The sequence below is a fragment of the Labrus mixtus genome, chromosome 4, assembly GCF_963584025.1.
Source record: "Labrus mixtus chromosome 4, fLabMix1.1, whole genome shotgun sequence".
NCBI classification, from domain to species: Eukaryota; Metazoa; Chordata; class Actinopteri; order Labriformes; family Labridae; genus Labrus; species Labrus mixtus.
Window position 1 is genome coordinate 18,738,332 of NC_083615.1, and position 22,421 is coordinate 18,760,752.

The 22,421-nt window shown below is 42.6% G+C and overlaps 1 protein-coding gene across 2 annotated transcripts in view; it reads right to left on the reverse strand.

Annotated features, from left to right (window-relative positions):
• Positions 1 to 2,482: 2,482 nt before the first annotated feature.
• immp2l (inner mitochondrial membrane peptidase subunit 2) overlaps positions 2,483 to 22,421 on the reverse strand; it is a 117,746-nt gene continuing 97,807 nt past the window's right edge. For both annotated transcript variants that reach the window (XM_061037108.1, XM_061037109.1), the window contains exons 4-6: positions 22,239 to 22,304; positions 12,372 to 12,474; positions 2,483 to 2,632 (exon numbers count right to left, since the gene is read on the reverse strand). In XM_061037108.1, coding sequence (XP_060893091.1) covers positions 2,507 to 2,632; positions 12,372 to 12,474; positions 22,239 to 22,304 — 295 coding nt within the window. In that variant the 3' untranslated portion in view covers positions 2,483 to 2,506. The remainder of the gene's footprint in view (positions 2,633 to 12,371; positions 12,475 to 22,238; positions 22,305 to 22,421) is intronic.

Here is a 22,421-nt window from a genome sequence, read left to right on the forward strand (position 1 = left end):
GAGAATATTCATGTCATCTTTGTGAACCTTCAGCAGACCTCAGCTCGGAGGTGACAACACAAACAAAACAAACCAAAGCAGAGTGAAGATAGAGCTACAGATAATGAGAGTGTTTACATGGACTCCAGTGTCCCGGTTATGATCCTGATCCTGGTTTTTGATCATGTTCAGGATCTGGTCTTAACATGCACACAGAGAAACCTGTTTATTCATACCCATTTACATGATAAATACTAGTATCCTGTTTATGATTCATGTGTCTTACTTGTGCAGTCGTCTGTGTTCAAATTTACAACAAACCAAAATTTTGAAATCTGAGAAAAATGAGACCACTGTGGCTTATTGCACACTAAGCACTATTAAATGCAAACATGGCGTTGAAGATATGACCTCTCCACCTCATTTCCACAAACAGGAAGCCGCTGCAAACGTGTTGGGAAACCAGCATACTGTAGCCCGTTCACCACAGACTTGAACACACTTCACAACTACAACAAAACGTGTCTTTTTTTTGGTGCCAAATTTCCCTTTTTGTTGAGCAGATTGAACATCCCATGGTTACTTTTAAGAAATAATCCAGTGAATCACTGCATTTCTTTATTTTCTGTCAAGTTTAAATAAAGAGCAGAGAACATATCGTCTCTGTTCTCTGTCCGTGGTGCTGAAATCTGAACCAAAATGAGTTTCATACAACAGCCAGCCATGAATGTGAGGGGCGGAGCTAACTGTCAGTCTGTAAAATCACTGGTCAGTCATCGTTTTTAACTTCATGTCATGCTGCCATACGTTGACTTTTACATAAACTTTGCCAGTTTTGTTAGCTACTAGCCTAAATCATGTTTAAATATAATGTTTTTTTATATTGAAGGTAAGCCTCTCTGTCGATGGAGGCTGGTTGATCGAAGAAGAGAGATCACAGCTAACACGCTGAAAAGATGATATATTGAATGAGCAACAAACACAACAGATGACTCACAGTACGAGCTGGAAGCTGATTGGAATGCTCATGAATTAATCACAGTTTAACTCTGCTGAAACCACAGGGGTTCAAACTGGAACATCAAGCTCTGAGGTTGACCCAAAATGGAGATAAGAGTAAAGATCAATTTCATAAAGACTAAAAGAGAAAGTCCTCTGGGTTACAGATGTTACTTAAACAGAGGCTGGAGAAGTAGTGAGATCGGGAAAGCCATAACTCATATTTCTTTCATGACAAATCCAATCAATCATTAGTGTTATCTCGAGACGCTTTACAAAAGAGCATATGGGATAAGATGCAGGATGGATTTCTCCTTTGTATTTCTCTCGTTCCTGTTGTCCACACTTCCTCTCCGCTGAGGTGGAGGTCGGAGCAGGCTGTGCAGGAATGAGGACGGCGGTTGTCGGGACGTCACAGTCCGATGGTGGAGGCTGGGCGTCAGGGACGTCTGGTGGTAGTAGTGCCAGATCACCTCGCTGAAGTTTTAGGGGGATCTCCATCTACTTGAGAGTCCGGCCTCTGCTGCCGGGAAGACAGGTTTGGGTAAAAAAAAACACCAGAAAAAAGAAAAGGAAGCTTTGCAAAATTGTCTTCAAATCTCGTTTTATTAAACCAACAACCCAAACGAACAGAAATGACAGAAATAAAGCAAATGTATCACAATGACAACGCTGGAACCATTACGAGCCTCATTCACAGAGGGATTGTGCAGCTTTGGCTCCTGCTAAACCTGTGTAGATGAGACAAAAAGATGTCTTATTCACACGTCACACACAAAGGGTTAAATGCTCCACTTACTGCGCTGCAGAGCAAACAGCGTCTCTGTGTGTCAGAGCTGTTTGAGAGAATTTAAATGATTATGCAGGGATTTGGGGAAAATATGATCCCAGTCCATGCAAACCAACGTTGTTGAAAAAAGCGAGTTGGTGGTCACTGCGCCGCAATAATTAAAAGACATGGTGAAGGTGAAGATAGCTTCTCTCCACATTAGAAATACAAAAGAAAAGAAGAGAAAACTGCACAGAGCAGAACAACTTTTTGGATGTGTTTGCAACAAGTGGCAACCAAAAAAAGGAAACCAATGTGGAAGTGCAAAATCCTGCAGTTCCTCAAGTGTCCACTAGTCCCCAGCTCTAAGCCACCTGTCATGACAGAAGGGAATTTTTGTAGCTATTAGAGGCCAAGATCCACTCTTGGTTAAACAGGCCCTTAATGGTTTGGGTTTTGCATTCAAAAATGATCAACATCCACTTATCATTTCTGAATCGCGGTCAGGACTTTAGCATCCTTTGTGGATGTGGTTCAAAAAGCTACAGATCTGGTCGTTTCTTAGAGAGTTATTTTGTATTTTTATACACTTAATGTAACGGTAATGAAACAATCTGACAGAATCTGGAAGCATCCTGTCCGCTTAATTTAACATTTTACAACAAATAACCAAGAGGTAAGAATAAAGTTGTACCATCTGTTTCTCCTTTCATCTCCTTTCAGTTTTTGTTGTAAAAAAATATATGTCCGTATGTGTCTTCATTCATCCTCTTCCTCGGTGTCCAGCGGTCCTCGGTTCTTGGGGAGACGCGGTTGGATTTGCTGCCAACGATTCGGAGGCCAGATGATGTGAGAGGCCCGGCCATGGAGCAGCCCAACGGACACCTGGGAAAACAAAACACACCTTCAGAAAAGATTCTGTAAGACGAGGTGTGATGAAGGACGGTGAGTTCTGAGTATTTATCAGCCGGCTCAATGAGTGTTGGAGGATTATTCCCATAGAGTGTATAAAACATGGACGCAGTCTCAGTGATGTCACTCCTTGGTTTCATTTTGAAGCCAAACGATGACTTCACCACATATCGATTGATGTAAACAGACAAAGAGGTGGAGCTGAGGCGGGTCTTAAAGCCCGCCCTGCAAACGGCTACAACCCGCCCACCTGTCAGTCATCTCAGACTGACATCGCAGCTTTAAATCTCAGCTGCTGCAGCCGGCTCGTCACCTCAGACTCCCAACAGAAGCAGCATTAGTGTGAGAATTGTGTAGCTCTGTTATTTCAGGCTGAGTTAGATTCTCAGATTTAGTCAGTTTGTACATTTTAGTTTGAAAACCGTCTAATTGTAAAACATTGTAAATATTGAGCACTTCAGCAGCAGTGTAGGAGTGAGAAGCCTTTTTGTTGGTTCCTTTGTTTTCTCCTGTTTATGTGTTTAGGAGCTCAGGTAAGAACTCTGTCATTAATTCATTTTGTTTCCTTAGTGCAGGCCAGCGGGGGAATGGGGAGGGGGGGCACTCAGGCTTCAGCACGGTACGGGACTACTTTGATTAGTTTGAGTGCGCCCTGAATCTGAACTGGACTGGTGTTTCAGGCTCTCCTGGGAGTGGGAAGACTGTGGGTCACTCATCATGGTGTGTCCAGGTTTCCCTAGACCGGGGCCGCAACACCTTGGTGCTGAAATGTGATATATAAAGATCATCACCACACACAAACGTGGATTACGCATCCTAATATTTGTCCACAATGTGAGTGTGATGATGTAGATGTGGATCAGAAATGTGAGAGCAGAGAGTGAGAGTCTGTCTGTTAAATCTCATCTGGAGAATTGTATAGCTTCGGCCGACTCGTGCAAAGCTTTTGAAATGATTATAAGTATTTGGTCCAACTGCTTCTTAATGATTTATTAAAGCTTCAAAAGTGAGCATTAAAGATGCTGGAGAGCTTCGCTTCATGCAGAGGAATAATTCTCTAAACCGTCCGCTTTACATTCACGCTCAGCTCCAGAGAATTACAGACATGATCAGCACTGATCATTCAGACTGGCAGACTGACAGCTGAAGATCTGCTGCTCACTGTCGTCCAACGCCCTCCTCGCTGCACCAATTACAGCTGCTTTGCATAAAAGGTCGAACACACACACATTAGTGAATGTCAAATGCTTTCAATAAGGTCTGTTATCGCTGAAAGGCCGGCGTGTATAGATTTAAAAAAAGCCTCAGCGCTGTGTTCGTCTCCATCTTCAGAGAAATCTTTGGAGAGCAGGTGAAGTGAGGCCGAATGCAGACAGACCAGGAAGTGTTTGGTTTGAATTCTACGGTGTCCTGGAGGCTGAAGTCTGAACAACGGCTGAAGTCTGAATGACGGCTGAAGGTCAAAGACGTTTCTTTAGCCCTTTTCCCCGGAACCAGGGACAGTTTGAGGAACTATGTAAATATACTTGAGCTTGTAAATTTCATTTCTAGTTTTCTGACTACTCACAGGGGTGAAAACTCATCAGGGATGAAAAAGGTGACATGGATCCAAACTCTTTAGGGGGGTCCGGGGGCATCAGCTTTAAATTGTGAATTTACAGAAGATTTTAGCATTCAGACTAAAGAAGCAGTGCAAACAATAAGAAAAACACAATTACTTGTTGATATCTATGTTCTGTTTTAACTTTTTGATAAAGCTTCAGTGAAACATGAAGAACCTGTGCTCCCAACCTTCAGTCCCTTTTTATAAATGGGATGAATTTGCAGAACAGGGCTTACCATGTTCTACTAAGGGGTGATGTGAAGGACAGTCACTATGCAGGTAGCTCTCAGAGCAAGAGTCTGAGATAGAACATCATAATACAGTCATCAAGTATGACAATATGTTCTCTTCTATCATAAAATATGTAACATTATCAATATATTAACCTGATGTTTTGCTCCTGCTGATTTTCATTAAGTTTATATTCCCTCTCTTATTACATGTGTTGACCAGCTGTCACTTTAATGTTGCCTGAGATAATAATGAACCAGAAAGCTGGATGAAGTTACCTTCAAGCTAGCACGCATTTCTCTCAACAACTTTACCTCTGTCTACCAAACAGTAAATATTATCAGGCAGCATGTTGAACAGAAAGACTGGCTTGCTAGCCAGACTTCGAATCTTTCAGTGTTTTCACAGAAAAATAACGTTGTGTAAATGAGCCATGTGCTGCACATTGAATCAGGTTTCATGCTTCTTGACTGCGCGGCCGGTCTGCGGGCGCGGAGGATCTGATCTGTTCGTGCCGACCGCGTTGCAATGATTGGCTGCAGGGCCCAGAAGTACTTTCTTCAGGCCGTGTTGAGCAATCAGAAACGACTTAATGTTCGCGGGACTGTGCTCGCCGGCCGCAAGAAGCATGACAGCTCGCGGCGCAGATTTACGCCCCCCCCCCCCCCCTCCAAATATTTTTATTGCAGATCTAAATTAATCACACAAATGACCTATTTGGGATCCAAAACGGCGAATTTCGCCGAAAGGTGACAAGTTTGCACCCCTGTACTCAAAGCGCTTTTACACCGTCACATTCACACACTGATGGTAGAGGTTTCTATGTAAAGTAGCCACAGCTGCAGTGCTCTCTTTTCCTCTTTAGACTTACTGTATGAAGCTCCTGTAAGTTTCTGCAGCTGGCTCTCTGCAGATGCATCGTGGTGATAACGCGCTTTGGGCTCAGTAAGAATCTTATTGACGACACATTCAATCGACCATTATGTTACACAGAGTGAGATCCACTGACATGAAAACTTGACTCCTCTCCATTTTGAAGTCAGCGTTTGTCTTTTATTTCTTATTTTTCAAAGTTTACAATATTTAGAAAAAATGAGACGCAGCATTTAGAGTTCAGACTGGAAACTTTAAGTAGAGATTGTGGGTGTTTTCTTTCCTCCAGACTATTTCTTATCGAGCCGTGAAGAGTGAGTGGTGGGCGGCAGAAAGCACTGCAGGCCTTATATTAAAGGAAGAGCTGAGACTAACTGCTGGATGGAACACATCCAGAACACACCGCATTGATCTGGAAATGTTCCTGCTGCAATATTTGTTAAATTAGAATTAAAAAGAGAGATGGATTTTAGTTTTCACAGCTGTTCAGACCCCGCAGAACATCAAAGTAGAGATTCCTGGTTTGCATTGTGTGACGTAACAAACATGGCGACACTCAAGGAGGTCTATCTAATGTCATGGGGGCGTAAAAGGCGAAAAGTGCTCCATCATATTTTCCCCAAACACGTTGAGAAAATGGTGAGTGTGTGTCTCTCGTTTTGCTTTTTGATGATAACTAGATTACGTTCATGTTAGCAAGAATCTGTTGAATGCAAACATTAGCTGTTGTGATAATCTACTAAAGCCCTTAGGGGACTTTTTTGGTGCACGCCCCCATCTGTGGAATATACTGCCTGCCCTCATCAGAGGCACTAAATCATTACATTCATTCAAAGCATTCTAATATTTGATATAAATTCTGTTTTTTTTTGTTTTCAATGCTTGTTTGTCTGTGATCTACTATGTGTGTCTGTGATCTACTATGTTTGTCTGAGATCTACTACGTTTGTCTGTGATCTACTATGTTTGTCTGTGATCTACTATGTGTGTCTGAGATCTACTATGTGTGTCTGAGATCTACTTTGTTTTTCTGTGATCTACTATGTGTGTCTGTGATTTGCTTTGTTTGTCTGTGATCTACTATGTGTGTCTGAGATCTACTATGTTTGTCTGTGATCTACTATGTGTGTCTGAGATCTACTTTGTTTGTCTGTGATCTACTATGTGTGTCTGAGATCTACTATGTGTGTCTGTGATCTACTATGTGTGTCTGTGATCTACTATATGTATGTGATCTACTATGTGTGTCTGAGATCTACTTTGTTTGTCTGTGATCTACTATATTTGTCTGTGATCTACTATGTGTGTCTGAGATCTACTTTGTTTGTCTGTGATCTACTATATTTGTCTGTGATCTACTATGTGTGTCTGAGATCTACTATGTGTGTCTGTGATCTACTATGTTTGTCTGAGATCTACTACGTTTGTCTGTGATCTACTATGTGTGTCTGAGATCTACTATGTGTGTCTGTGATCTACTATGTTTGTCTGAGATCTACTACGTTTGTCTGTGATCTACTATGTGTGGCTGAGATCTACTATGTGTGTCTGAGATCTACTATGTTTGTCTGTGATCTACTATATTTGTCTGTGATCTACTATGTGTGGCTGAGATCTACTATGTGTGTCTGTGATCTACTATGTTTGTCTGAAATCTACTACGTTTGTCTGTGATCTACTATGTGTGGCTGAGATCTACTATGTGTGTCTGAGATCTACTATGTTTGTCTGTGATCTACTATATTTGTCTGAGATCTACTATGTTTGTCTGAGATCTACTACGTTTGTCTGTGATCTACTACGTTTGTCTGTGATCTACTACGTTTGTCTGAGATCTACTATGTTTGTCTGAGATCTACTACGTTTGTCTGAGATCTACTACGTTTGTCTGAGATCTACTACGTTTGTCTGTGATCTACTATGTGTGGCTGAGATCTACTATGTGTGTCTGAGATCTACTATGTTTGTCTGTGATCTACTATATTTGTCTGTGATCTACTATGTGTGGCTGAGATCTACTATGTTTGTCTGAGATCTACTACGTTTGTCTGTGATCTACTACGTTTGTCTGAGATCTACTATGTTTGTCTGAGATCTACTACGTTTGTCTGAGATCTACTACGTTTGTCTGAGATCTACTATGTGTGTCTGAGATCTACACTGGGGCTGTATCCGAATTGTCAAGTACCTACTATCTGTGCTGTATACTGTTAGTACCTACTATTCAGTAGGCAGATATTTGTCCCTACTTCATCTGATTCATTCAGTATGGAAGTGATGTCATTTACGTTTCCCGAACCGGCTGCATTTTTTGGTTTAGCTTTATTCAAGAAGAGTAATGCTCATATACAGTCAGGTAAACAAAATAATATCACAATGTAAATCAATTAAAAGACAGATTAAATAACTAAATAACATACAGTACATAAAGGAAAGTACAAATGAAAGACAGTAATATACAGAATATAAAATAAACCAATAAAGATGCATTTAAATAGTGAAATCATTATTTATATTTATTATTTTTATTTATATTTTCTGTTGTTAATTTAAAGTAGTGATTTCAGTCAGGACTTTAACTCTAGATTAAAAATTGATTCAATTAATCCACGCTCGTTTGTTTTGATTTGGAGGCTGACGTGACGTGATGATTTACGTTTAATTTCGCACAGCATTGTGGGTGGTAAAATACAATTCATTTCCTGAAAGCACGCATCCGATCCATACTGCATGAAACCCGGAAGTTAGTATCCATGCTGAAATGTTCAGTATACTGAGGTGGACCCAAAAAATGCATACTGAATGACCACGAAAGTTCAGTATACTGAAACTTCATACTGAAAAGTACGTACTGCCTACTGAACTGTGACTATTCGGAAAGGGCCTGGGTCTTTTTCAAACCGGCCACTACACCCTCTCCCTACCCACTACCCCTCCGTTTGCGCGTCCTCGCGGAGGTCCGCCATATTAAGTCCGTCCCAAACCAATTAGCGGGAGTGGTAGTGGGTTACAAAACCCTCCACCAGCGAGTGTGCACCGATGCCGACTTTCGGATCACGTTCAACGCCTATTGTGTCTGGTCGTCATGGATGAAGCAACCTGTGAGTTCAAACACTGCTCCAACTAAGATAGACATTTAATATCATCATACTGACGTTAACAACTTCAAATGTGTACTGAGGATCAAATATATGTTTATTTATTGTAAAGTTGTTGTAATGTTTTATATTTACAGGGACTGTTGCAAAAACAAAAGAATATTAAATCATGTTGCAGACAACTTTTCGCTCTTAATATTTATTTCTTATTTTTCTACTTTTGATGTCTTTGTGAAATCTCAATTCAACAACAAAAAATACACTTGTTGCTGCTCTGATGTTCAACGATATTATTCTTGTCTTTGCATTAATTTAGGACACCCTGTTCTATAAAGTGACAATAAATTAACTTAAATTATAAATTACAATAAACAATGTAGGCTCAATCTAATAGTTTTGTTATAAGTCTTCACTAATATAACTAAAGAAGAAGAATAATCTAGGCTACATAAATATTTTTACAGAATGCATTAGCTAAAAAAAAAAAGCCGTTCCCGCAAGATACCGCTGAGTAACCATGGTAACACACAGTTCCTGTTTCCACCTGAGAGAGGGAAGTTTTTCCCAAAGCCTGCCGCTGTATTTCTACCCTACACCTTGATGAAGGAGACTTCATTCAGCTGCAAGTGTGACTTCTAACGGAGTGCACTCCGTCACGGAAGGGGAGGGTGTAGGTGTTGGTTTGAAAAAGGGCCTATGTGTGTCTGTGATCTACTATATTTTTTTGAGATTAAAATGTTTAGCATGTTTTTCACCCTGGATTACAGAGCTATAATATCATGTGATGTCAGAGGAAAATGGCTGACGTGAATATTGTTAAAACACATGAGATCATTTCTGTCTGTCTGGTGTGACTGCAGACTCCTGCTGCACACCCACAAACATCACGGGACTAAACTGTAAATCTAGAGAAGCTGTGTGCCGGCGTGTTCTGGGTTTGAGATCTGAAAGATTTTCTTCTGATCTCCTCGGCTGGATTCTTCCTCTCAGCTCCAGATCTCTTCTGTTAGGCCTGAAATGTGTCCTCTAGAGGAAGCAGCATCTCCTCTGCTGAAAGGAGACCAAGTACAAACAGCACGCAGAGAGGGAGGGGTCAATACGAGGATGTTAATCATGTTTGTGCACCGCAGAGTTGAGGCAGAGCGGTGATGAAATCTTCATGTTTGGAGGAGAGGCAGCTTCAGCCAGGACGGCAAACTAAGTAAACATCAACATCCTTCAAGACGCGCTTCACCTGCTCAAACCTCGCCAGGAAAAACACACACACCATCTGAATGCATCGTCTGTAGCCTTCCTTCAGATTACTGTAAAGCTTTGCAGAGGACGCAGGTAAACCCAGCTCAACATCAGATAGGACAGGTAACCCCCCCCCCCCCCCCCCCCCAAACCTTTCATCATTTTATAGACAAACACGGTTTAACAGAAGAGTTCAAGAAGAAACTTTAGGATAAAGGCGAGTCAAATCATTGAGACCTGAAACCTCCAGTGACCGCTCTGGGCGCTGCAAAGAGCCCGATCAAAGTGCGTCCACTAAAGGTTCTTGTTTTTGTCCCTGACAGGCTCAGGTTGTTTCCACCAAGCGCACCAGTTCAGTTCGGTACTCATTTATCCGTTTTTCACTGTCGAAAATTGGGAATGGTACCAAAACAACCGATCAGTACCGTCCTACTTTTAGTAGCGGAGCTACTCACACTAGTTCTCCTGTGATCTTGTAGTTCTCTTGTGATCTTGTAGTTCTCCTGTGATCTTGTAGTTCTCCTGTGATCTTGTAGTTCTCCTGTGATCTTGTAGTTCTCTTGTCATCTTGTAGTTCTCCTTTAAACTTGTAGTCCTCCTGTGATCTTGTAGTTCTCCTGTGATCTTGTAGTTCTCCTGTGATCTTGTAGTTCTCCTTTGATCTTGTAGTTCTTCTCCTGTGATCTTGTAGTTCTCCTTTGATCTTGTAGTTCTTCTCCTGTGATCTTGTAGTTCTCCTGTGATCTTGTAGTTTTCCTGTGATCTTGTAGTTCTCCTATAATCTTGTAGTTCTCCTCTGATCTTGTAGTTCTTCTCCTGTGACCTTGTAGTTCTACTGTGATCTTGTAGTTCTCCTGTGATCTTGTAGTTCTCCTGTGATCTTGTAGTTCTCTTGTGATCTTGTAGTTCTCCTTTGATCTTGTAGTTCTTCTCCTGTGATCTTGTAGTTCGCCTGTGATCTTGTAGTTCTCCTCTGATCTTGTAGTTCTCCTTTAAACTTCTAGTTCTCCTTTGATCTTGTAGTTCTCCTGTGCTTTTGTAGTTCTCCTTTAAACTTGTAGTCCTCCTGTTCTCTTGTAGTTCTCCTGTGATCTTGTAGTTCTCTTGTGATCTTGTAGTTCTCCTGTGATCTTGTAGTTTTCCTGTGATCTTGTAGTTTTCCTGTGATCTTGTAGTTCTTCTCCTGTGACCTTGTAGTTCTACTGTGATCTTGTAGTTCTCCTTTAAACTTGAAGTTCTCCTGTGATCTTGTAGTTATCCTGTCATCTCGTAGTTCTCCTGTGATCTTGTAGTTCTCCTGTGATCTTGTAGTTCTCCTGTGATCTTGTAGTTCTCTTGTCATCTTGTAGTTCTCCTTTAAACTTGTAGTCCTCCTGTGATCTTGTAGTTCTCCTGTGATCTTGTAGTTCTCATGTGATTTTGTAGTTTTCCTGTGATCTTGTAGTTCTCCTATAATCTTGTAGTTCTCCTCTGATCTTGTAGTTCTTCTCCTGTGACCTTGTAGTTCTACTGTGATCTTGTAGTTCTCCTCTGATCTTGTAGTTCTCCTTTAAACTTCTAGTTCTCCTTTGATCTTGTAGTTCTCCTGTGCTTTTGTAGTTCTCCTTTAAACTTGTAGTCCTCCTGTTCTCTTGTAGTTCTCCTGTGATCTTGTAGTTCTCTTGTGATCTTGTAGTTCTCCTGTGCTCTTGTAGTTCTCCTGTGATCTTGTAGTTTTCCTGTGATCTTGTAGTTCTCCTGTAATCTTGTAGTTCTCCTCTGATCTTGTAGTTCTTCTCCTGTGACCTTGTAGTTCTACTGTGATCTTGTAGTTCTCCTTTAAACTTGTAGTTCTCCTGTGATCTTGTAGTTATCCTGTCATCTCGTCGTTCTCCTGTGATCTTGTAGTTCTCCTGTGATCTTGTAGTTCTCCTGTGATCTTGTAGTTCTCTTGTCATCTTGTAGTTCTCCTTTAAACTTGTAGTCCTCCTGTGATCTTGTAGTTCTCCTGTGATCTTGTAGTTCTCATGTGATTTTGTAGTTCTCTTGTGATCTTGTAGTCCTCCTTTGATCTTGTAGTTCTTCTCCTGTGATCTTGTAGTTCTCCTCTGATCTTGTAGTTCTCCTTTAAACTTCTAGTTCTCCTTTGATCTTGTAGTTCTCCTGTGCTTTTGTAGTTCTCTTGTGATCTTGTAGTTCTCCTGTGCTCTTGTAGTTCTCATGTGATCTTGTAGTCCTCCTGTGATCTTGTAGTTCTCCTGTGATGTGTTTTCAGCTGTTCATGGCTGCACTCAAACTCCAGAAATTAACCCAGTAGGGCAGGGCGCACGCCATCCGATGGAGCAAAAACCATGGCGCTGAAGGAATGCAGCACACACGGACTCTGTAGAAATTGGCAGATACACTCCGCTTACCAAATAAGAGCACGGTTAGCTGTGATGACGCTACCAAGGTCATGGTTTATCGTACCAGACTGTACTGAACCAAACCGGACCGCTTGGTGGACCCGTGGCTCAAGTGTGGTCTTTATTTACATCGTCTTGTACTAATTTCTCAATAAGTATCTCTGCAGCAGTTCTGCAGCCTGATAGAGAATAACGTCACTGTGAGGTGTAAATGAGGTTTTCAGGGCTGTAAAGTGTTGATAATTGTTATGTGGGTCAAGCATGCTGATGTAGTGTTCAGGTCTCACCGGTCCGAAGCTGTTGCTGTCCAGACTGTGTCCGTGATGATCCCCCTCGATCCAGAAGTGACCGTCAGGGACTCGCACATATCGGTTCTTATAACCCAGAGTCCTGAAGAGAAGAGAGAGAGAAAAACATCTGATAATCATCCACTTTTTGTTTTTAAATTCCTCCGGGCGGTTGAAATCTAACGATGTTAAAACATCTGAGGGATTTTGTTCAAAGACGTCTGATTTCTCCTCTTTGTGCCTTTGGCGTACCCGAGTGACAAAACCTCCTCTCAACTCAACGAGCGTCGAGTTTCACAAGATCAACACTGAGCAGAGAGGTGGTTTGAATTCTCCCTGGAAAGACTTCAGCAGTGTTTGCTTTGGAAACATCTACAGGAACTTAGAAAAACGTCTCTGAGGCAGAACTTCAGCTCGGAGCTAAATGCTCTTACAAGTGTTCAACGTTTACTTTAGTACCGTACTCAGGTGAAGTCTGGCCAGCACTAGTATCGACGCAGTAAAGTGGACTGCATCATAATACTGGTGCCATCAGTATACCAGTATAAAATGCTGAGTCATGCACCGTCATGGCTTCAAGTGCTGCCGCACCAAACCGGGTTACTTTATTTACAGACACAGTAGACTTGTACAAACACGTGTGCCGCAGCGGGAGACTCAATCACAACTTCTTAAAGACACATTACCCATAAGCCACCTATTTAAAGGGACAGGCTCAGGCCGGCAACAAGTGTTATACCATTAAGTATACACGATAAAGCTTGAGGAGTGCTGGTTTCATTGAAAAGACTCCACAGCTGGGGCGCTGGTGGTGCAGTGGTTGATGCGCACACCCCATGTATGGAGGCTGTGGTCCTCCAGGCAGGCGGCCCGGGTTCGGGTCCCACCTGTGGCTCCTTTCCCACATGTTATTCCCTACTCTCTCTGATTTCCAACTCTATCCACTGTCCTATCTTCCATTAAAGGCAAAAAAAAGCCCAAAAATAAATCTTAAAAAAAAAGAAAAAGAAAAGACTCCAAAGTTAAGACAACAAGTGACCAGCAGAGGTAGGCAGCGTGACTCCAGCAGAAGTGCTCGCAGGGTCTTATATTTTGGATTTTATGGTGAGATGAGAAACGCAGATGAATATAAAAATACATGACATGTGCCATGTTGTGTTATGGAACTGTTCAATGAAGATGTAGACTTTTAAAAGCCAAATTCAGGCACAAGTAGGATTCGTTTTCTCAAGCAGGGCTAAAGTTAGCTTAGCTTAGCATGTTAGCAAATTTTTGCTTATAATTGCACCACTGAGCTGCCGCAAGAATCTAGATTTAACATCTCTTCTGGGTTGATTAATAATTGCTTGAGTTCCCGGGATGAAGAGAAAAAAAAAGATGGAGATTGAGGATAAATTTGCCGTTAAGGTGCTCATTGATGGAAGATTAAATCTGCAGCACAATTATCACTTTCATTTCATTATCGTTAATCACGAGGCTTTAAATCATCCCTGCGGCGTCTCGTCCAATCACCGCCTTATCACTGGAACAAAGATCAGATCGGAGGACCTGCGGAGACTAATAAACGTGGAGGAGGGGTTTGTCTCCTCTCAGGTCATCATGTTTATGAGGAGAAGGTCCAACGCCCTTCATCATCCCTGCAGACTGTTATAGGCCCGTTCCAGCTCTGATTTATCTGATAGCATGGGAACACGCTGAGTTATAGCCTCAGTGACTTTTTAAATGGAAATTTGTCTGCAATTCTGAATGCGTGTGTGTGCGCGCCGGTCCGGGAGGCCGGCCGACCGAAGAGGCCTTGGATACATAAATATTGATTTAGCAACAGCAGCTGGATTTACCGACTCACAAAAGAAAAACAAGCCGGGACCTTTTTGCAGAAATAAAAAAAAAGGTTACAGACTATACGACACCCATTCTGACACTCGTACATTCAAAAAGAAACAAGTGAGAAATCTTCACAGGACCAAAGAGAACTGACTTCTGTTGAAATAAGGACCTGTAATAAACCCAATGACACCTCAACGTCATCCTGAGGAAATGGTGTGGACACCGGGGGCACAACAGTTTGCTCCCAGAAAGCTCCAGAATAAAGTGAGAGATTCAGACAGAGAAACAGACGTCTCATTTTTGCACAAATGTAGAAATTGTTTTATTTTGAAATACTCCACTCATGGGGCGTCGTATAGCCGTATAGCGGTTATGTTGCACGCCCCATGTACTGAGAGTACAGTCCTCATTGCAGCGGCTGTGAGTTCGAGTCCGATCTCGGCCCTTTGATGCATGTCATCCCCCCCCTCTCTTCCCAACACTTCCTGTCACTCTAATAATCTCTAATAACCGCAAAAAGACCCAGAATGACAAAAAGAAATACTCCTCAAGAGGACAACAGCAAATGAAAAACACTCCACATCAAAGTGAACAAAGAAAGGCAGATACTTGGTTCACCTTGTTTGCTTCAGACTGAGTGTGGTTGAACTGCGACCTTTGAACTGTGGTGAAGAAATCTGTCTCTTAAGCACGCTGGACTGCAGAAACACTTTCACACACGTCCTGATTCCATGAAGAGCAGCTCAATGAGTTCATCGTGTTCTGAGGATTAAACTCAGGCACGATCATAAATAACTTCAGAACACACAGAGGCGCTTCAGAGAATGTCAGATGATACAAAGTGCATCATCATCACCGTCAGAACACACACACACGGCACCTTCACACACACACACGGCACCTTCACACGCTGGATTAAAAGATAAACCTTCTCTCACTTGTGTGTGTGTGTGCGTCTGAGCGACGTGTGCGCCTGAACGCGGATGCTCGTTATTATGTTTTGTCGAAGCTGTCAGTCACAGAACTTTTCCTTGACTCTTTAAAATCTTTGAATTTTGTCTGGTTTTTTTTTAACACAGAGAAATTCAGAATGGCTCTGTTGCATCCGATGACTTTCAGTCCAGACGGGATGAAACTGTGCTAAATATTATTTCTGACAAACTCTGCAGACATGGCTCAGTTTAATTGGATGGAAATATGTGCATGGAGAGATTGAAATGGGTCAGGACGGAAATATAAAAGCAGTCCTAAACGGTGCAGAGCAGCCTGAAGAGAACCAGAGTCCAGAATCAGAGCTTCTGTCTTTTTAAAAGATATAATGAAGATACTGTAAGGCTGACTTATTATAACATTTAAATGGGGGCTTGTTAGCATTTCCCGTTTCAACATGTCAGACCTTTCATCAAATGTTCAGGCTTCTTGGTAGACTTTTCAGAACTAACATGACCAGAGATGGTCAAACCGCGCGGCATCCGCCAGGGTTGAAAAAATGAAGCCAATGCTGAAGTGTAAAATCCTGCAGTGGCGGCAACACCCTGTAACCATCGATGTGAACCCAGAGTATGTCACATATGAGGCCCAGGTTGTTAAATGTGTCTCCAAAGCCCTGATAACGTCCACTCTTCTCTGTTCTGTGCGCAAACTTTAGAGACTCGGGCTCCTTAGAGAGGATATTTATGTGTTTCTGTGGTCATCACTTTGTTTGAGGAGGAGTGACTTTTGGTGTCAGTGGTGGCTGCCTCCTCCTGGAGGTGGGGGTGGAGGGGGCTGTATAATGGTTTAACAGACAAATAAACTTTATTTATGTGTTACCATTAGTTCATTGCAGACGCTCCTGCACTGAGCCGCAGCCAACACTCCCACTCAGCTCCCTGCCGCCTGACAGTGACGATGGGAGATTTACGTGAGCTGTAGGCCGCTCTGTTCTGAGATGAATCTGTAAAAACCATCCTCGGTCTGCTCCGGCTGATGGTTCTGTGGCCTTGCAGACGCTGAGGCCGAATTAAAAGCGGAGCTGTGATTTATGCAGACCTGGCCCGTGTAAGACAACTCAGGCTGACAGCAGGCGTCGTCATCGCCGCCTCCGCCAGAGAGCCATCACAGGCCTGTTCATTATTCATCCCCACCGGTGGGTGACCTGTAATCTGCACGGTGGCACCGGACACAAACAGCTGCCGGCGGGAATCACATGATGAGGGTGTGTTATGATACTGTGAACACACCTCTGTGGGGTCTGAGGCCCTGACAGGTCCTCTCTCCCCCTCCACACACGGCTGAAGACTTGAGGCCTCTTTCACTGTAGGGCACACATTGTCTATCCCTGCACTGCATGAGGAGCATGGTTGGGTCCGTACACAGTACTGTTCTGGGTCCGGGCGAGAATCCAGAAAGGCTGGGCAGTGTTTTAAAAGCTTCCAGCAACTTTAATTGTAAAAGCAACGTTTCAATCTTACAGATCTTCTTCAGGCATTGTCAAGAAAACGACTTAAGAAGATACTTGGTCGTGAAGGTCATGAAGGTCATTCTTACCTAAAGACCTTTGTATTCATTACCCAGTAAGCGTTTTACCATGATTTACATTCATGACAGACGGAGGCCACCTTTACACGAGAACGATACACTGACAAAGGGAATGTCTGTTCGCTTAAAGGGGATATATAAAAAAATCCACTTATATATATATATATATATATATATATATTTGGGTAACCTGAGTGTTTATTGACCCCCAAAATGTGAAATAAACCCATCCAGTCCTTTGTTTGTGGTCTGCATAAGTCTTACAACACAGAGAAAAATGCTCCGTTTCAGATGTTCTCTCCTTGTGATGTCACAGTGGGATTCTGGTAAAAAAAAAGCTTGAAAATCCCTCCCCTGGTATCTCCACCCATGGACTCCACCCCCAGCCAAGAACAAAACTTTTCCGCAGGTCCGCCATTTTTATTCTTGCTACAGAGGAGTGATGTCTACCGGGAAAACTCAGGGGGTTGCTCATTGCATTTAAAGAGACACACACACCAAAACGGAGCGTTCTGAGAGAGCTGGTTTATACAGGGTCACAAACCTCCTCTGGTGCTTGATTCATGTTATATTTTGACCAAAGCACAGCACAGAGAGTTTAAAGCCTTCGACCCTGCAGAGTATCAATCAACTTTTATTTGTATAGCGTCAACTCATAACAAGTGTTATCTCGAGACACTTTACAAGAAGCAGGTAAAATACCTTACTCATTGTCTGTTAACATTACAAAAGAGTACTGTACGGTAGAGCCTTTGGACCCGTTTGACTCCAAGGACAAAACTCAGGGATCTTCGATGCATGATCACATGACTTCAAATAGACATAAGGTCAGTGTGTGTATGCGCTTAAGTGATGCAGAGATGACATCTGTTCACTCATCAGTCAGAAGTTTGGTTTTCAGTTTGTGGAGTTTGAGAAACTTTTGATTAAAAGGTGAAACTGAAAGAGACTGCGTGCTAATGGGCAGAGACACAAACCGGAGACACGATGGTCTCTCCTCTAAATTACCAAAAAAACCCCTCCAACAATCAGACAGAGACTTTCTGGAGGAGCCGCTGTATCAGAGCCAGCAGCTCGGGCCTGATCTGCTCTCCTGCTGTGTCTCATTATCTGAACTGTGCAGCTCATTTCCTCACGAGAACGCCGCGTAACAGAGCCGAGAACGCTCCCACCTCCTCCTGCAGGAAAGCCATGGAGAGGAGCATGACACTCACACACTCACACACACACACACACTGTCCCTGCTATTCACTGCGCTCACACTCTGAATAAAAAAAACGTTCTGCCTTCCTAACCTTAATGTGTTCTTAATGCCAGTTCAAATGCAATTCAAGACCAATTTCAAGCCGACATTAAGCCTGAAAAGTGAAAATACTCCAGTGAAGTTGGCTTCAATCACACAGATCTCACAGGGGAAATCAAAAAACAGGTTGAGTTTAAGACTTCAGGAAACAAACTCCGCGCTGAAACACTTCTTTGCATGCTGTCAATTTTTACATATCAATTAATTGGAAATATGAAGAAAACATGACAAAATCTGCCATGAAATCATGAAAACCAGAAATATGTCTATAATAATATTTGATCACTGGTATATGTTGAGTTAAATTTTAGACATAATTGACTGTAATCATTTTTGTATTCTACAATTTGGCCCTCTGGCAGTGAGAATTAAATGAATGTGGCCCTTGCTGTGAACAAAGTTGCCCATCCCTGCTCTAAACTGAATCAACATTATTCCTGCTCATCTAAGCTATGTAAGACGTTATCTTATTATCTGAAGAATAAACAGTCCCCTAGTGAAGGGGCGGCTGTGGAGTCGGTTGTCTCTTCGATCCCCAGCTCCTGCAGCTACATGTCCGATGTGACCTCGGGTAAGACACTTCACCCCAAGTTGCTCCCGCTGCTTTGTCTGCGGTGTATGAATGTGTATGAATGGATGAGTTAATACTGACTCACAGCAGATCGAGTCTTAAGCCACCTTGCGTTTTAATGGTGATGTAAACCTCCTGTCCCCCTCCTGGGACAGGGCCTTCTCCATTGCCGCTCCAACCCTCTGGAACTCCCAAAAACCATTAGAGACTCCCCCACACTCACTTCCTTCAAGAGATCCCTAAAAACTCACCTCTCCAACACTGCCTATAACCACTAACTCTCATCCTCCCCCCTTTACATTACTTCTTTGTTGTTTTTGTATGTTGTTAATGCTTGTTAAAGCGTCTTTGAGTATCTAGAAAAGCGCTAATTTATTGTTATTATTATTATTATTATTATTATTATTATTATTATTATTATTACTATTAAGGCTGGCTTCCCCTTTGATTACTTCCTATAAGACTCCTTCATTTTATTTCTGCCTGTGTTGATCTTCAGGCTGCATCATGACTTGTTACGAGTTTGGAGCATAAAATAAGAAAGAATAAAAATCAGCTCTAAAAGTGGTCTGCCATGTTGGTTTCATGGTGTCTGCACTGAAATCCTTTTTGCTTCATGTTCACCCACCTGGTAAACACAACACACACACGATGTTGGCATTGATTGGTCACTTTAAATCTGCTTTTGGTCGTCTGTGGGATTCCGTTCAGTCAGCCGCGAAAGAGAAACAAGAGCCGGTAATGGGACAGAGTCACGCATCTTATACACGACAACCTGTGAAATTCACCTGAAAACAGTGAACAGGGTGTTTGTTCAGCAGCAGACATGACTCCCACCAAAGTGTCCTGAAGGGACCGAAGGAATCCACGGCCGGTCCAATTTATAGAGCAACAGCAACCAAACGAAACTCCACTGTCAGTCCCCATAGAGCCCCATGTTAAAATGTCCAATTTTACAGCTGCAGTTCCTCCAGTGTCCACTAGAGTCTGTCTCCTGCAGTGAGTCAGTCCCCATAGAGCCCCATGTTAAAATGAACATGTTTACAGTCTGGTACAAAAACAGTTTGGGTCTCTAGCGCTCATTTCTCTCTTCAACTGTACGGGCTGAATGTTTATACAACTCACCTGTTTACATTATATTAAGTCTTAAAGGGATGTAGAATTAGGGGGCGTGGCCTCTTTGAGTGACAGGTGGGAGCTGCTAGCTGTCTGCTAGGTGCCACCTCAGCTAATTCAGTCACTGACCTTTAACTTCTGGGCCATGTTTGTGCTGTTGAAGTTTTTTTTTCATGTAAATATCAGACCAAATATCGCTGTGCGCTGCTCAGGCTAAATTTTTATAGAACCTACCATATACATTAAGGATTAAAGTGATATAGAATTAGGGGTGTGGCCTCTCTGAGTGACAGGATGGTACAGTGATCTGTCTGCTACTTGTCACTAAAGCTAACCTCTTGCTAGTCCTCCCTCCCATCACTTCGGGCTCTTAAAAAACAAGACTGACGGGGCGCTGGTGGCGCAGTGGTTTGTGCGTGCGCCCCATGTGTGGAGGCTGTGGTCCTCCAGGCGGGCGGCCCGGGATTGAATCCGGCCTGTGGCTCCTTTCCTGCATGTCATTCCCTACTCTCTCTCTCTCCCTGATTTCCGGCTCTATCCACTGTCCTGTCTCTCTGTTAAATGCACAAAAAGCCCAAAAATAAATCTTTAAAAAGAAAAAAAACAAGACTGAGACAGTCAAAGTGCAAAACCAGAGGCTTTAAAATACTATATAATACTATATAATACTATAATTATACTATATATAAAGAGGCTGATTTCAGAATAACTTCAGACACTGAGTACAGTGACGTTTAGCACAGAGACGTTAAAGGTTTTATAAATCCTTCTCACACTCTTTGATGAGTAGAATCTGTGCAGCTCTTCTTGATGAACGACTGTTGTGATTGGCTGTGCTGTCATTTAGAAATTCTCCTCCAGCGTCTCATCACAGCGACTTTAACGTCCCTGAACCCTGACAGAGAACCAACAACCAGAAGGGAATAATCGTCACTCACGCCTCGGAAACGTTGATGATCCTGACGGCGAAAGTTAAACGTGATGGAGGAGGCTGTAAATTTATATGAACGATGTGGATGGGGCGGAACACTTTGATTGGTTCATCAATAAATCCTTTTTAGTGTTCGCTTGTTAACGAAGGAGAAACAGTGTGGAGGAGAACTGAAAGCAAAACAAAAGACAGCCTTGATGTGACTCAAACACTCGTTACTATACAAACATTTTCAACAAGTTTAGGATGTATTTTCATTTTTTTTATTTAACCGGGTCGGTCCCATTGAGAGCTAGAACCTCTTTTCCACGGGAGACCTGACATAGACTATGTAGCTGCTGCTGAAAGCTGCCGTACTGTTCCTGTATGTGCTGCTGTGATAAAAACGCTGTGTAAGTTATACTCGGATACATCAGCTCGTCTGTAAACATATTCTCTTCCTCAGGTCTGTTTCGCCTGGTCGTCATGACTACGGTCAACAAAGAGTTTGTTTTCATCCGGGGTCGGGGGGAGTAGCAGAGGGAATCACTCCCATGATTCCCCGCCAGTCTCAATGTCATCTTTTGTCATTGATTTGATTGAGCGCCCCCTGATGGAAGAATTTACAAAATGTGCCTTTAAGTACTAAAGTTTCTAAGTCACGGAGACATTTAAGACATTCAATCAGGCATCAGGGTGCAGAACGTTTGGATGCATTTGTGGCAAAACAGCTTTCAACACCGATTATAATTCATATCATTTAGACTAGAAGTAGAAGACTTTTCTATTGAAAGAAAATTGTAACACTTTAAATGAAAGTCACAATAGTCACTATTAACATGTTGCCTATTAGCATGCTAATTAGTAGCATACTGTCTGTTTATTTGTACCTTAGGCCCTGTGTCCACATAACGTTTTTTTTGCGCCGGCGTCCTTTTTCAAGTTTTAATGAGTCGAGAGCGTTCTCAGCAGAAAGCCGACGCCTGTTACGGTTCTTTTATTTACCAGCTACTACGACTGCTAAGCTGAGCAAATTCAGACCCGTATTTGGCGGGTGACGGGTGCTAATTTCCAGCTCTGGTGTGTGCAAACTGAGTAAAGACAAAATATAACTTTGAGAAGTACTGATTCTCTCACATCCAGGGCAGCAGACACGGCACTGCGTTGTGTTTTCTTGCCTCGGTGAAGGACATTTTATCGTTTTTTATCCACCATAGATGCCATCCATAAGGGTCCTTATGCTACGTGTTTCCACTCTTCCCTTCTTTACTCTACAGGTAAAAGAATGTAAACATTATAAAGATGAAACTCAGGTTCTATAGCTCCTCCTCACGGTGAAGAATACACATTTAAAGTCTTTAAACCCTGCATGTTCCCCCCCCCAGTGTTTGTTTGGGAGCCGAGCAGTGATTTATTTTTGCCACCAGGTGATGCCGTTAATCTGATTAGACATCAGTGTGATGGAGTGAACCTCGTGACTGCAGAGTGATACGATTAGACGAGAGACCGATCCCCTACAACCTGAGGATAGCTGCAGTTTATTACAATGAAGCGGTGATATAAAACATATGAGCTCCTTTATCAGAGTTAGTGAGAGAGGGAGGGGGGGCTGCTTCCTACCTGATGAAGTCTCCCTCCAGGCCAATGACCCGCTTGATGATCTTCTGCTGGGGGTTCCTCGGGGACCTGAGGAGACAATAAACAGATAAAAGGCAATGAGCATAAAACCCAAACTGGAAAACACTGTCGAATAAAAATCATACAAGCGTGAGGCGGTAAACTGTGAACAGCTCTGTTCAGGGA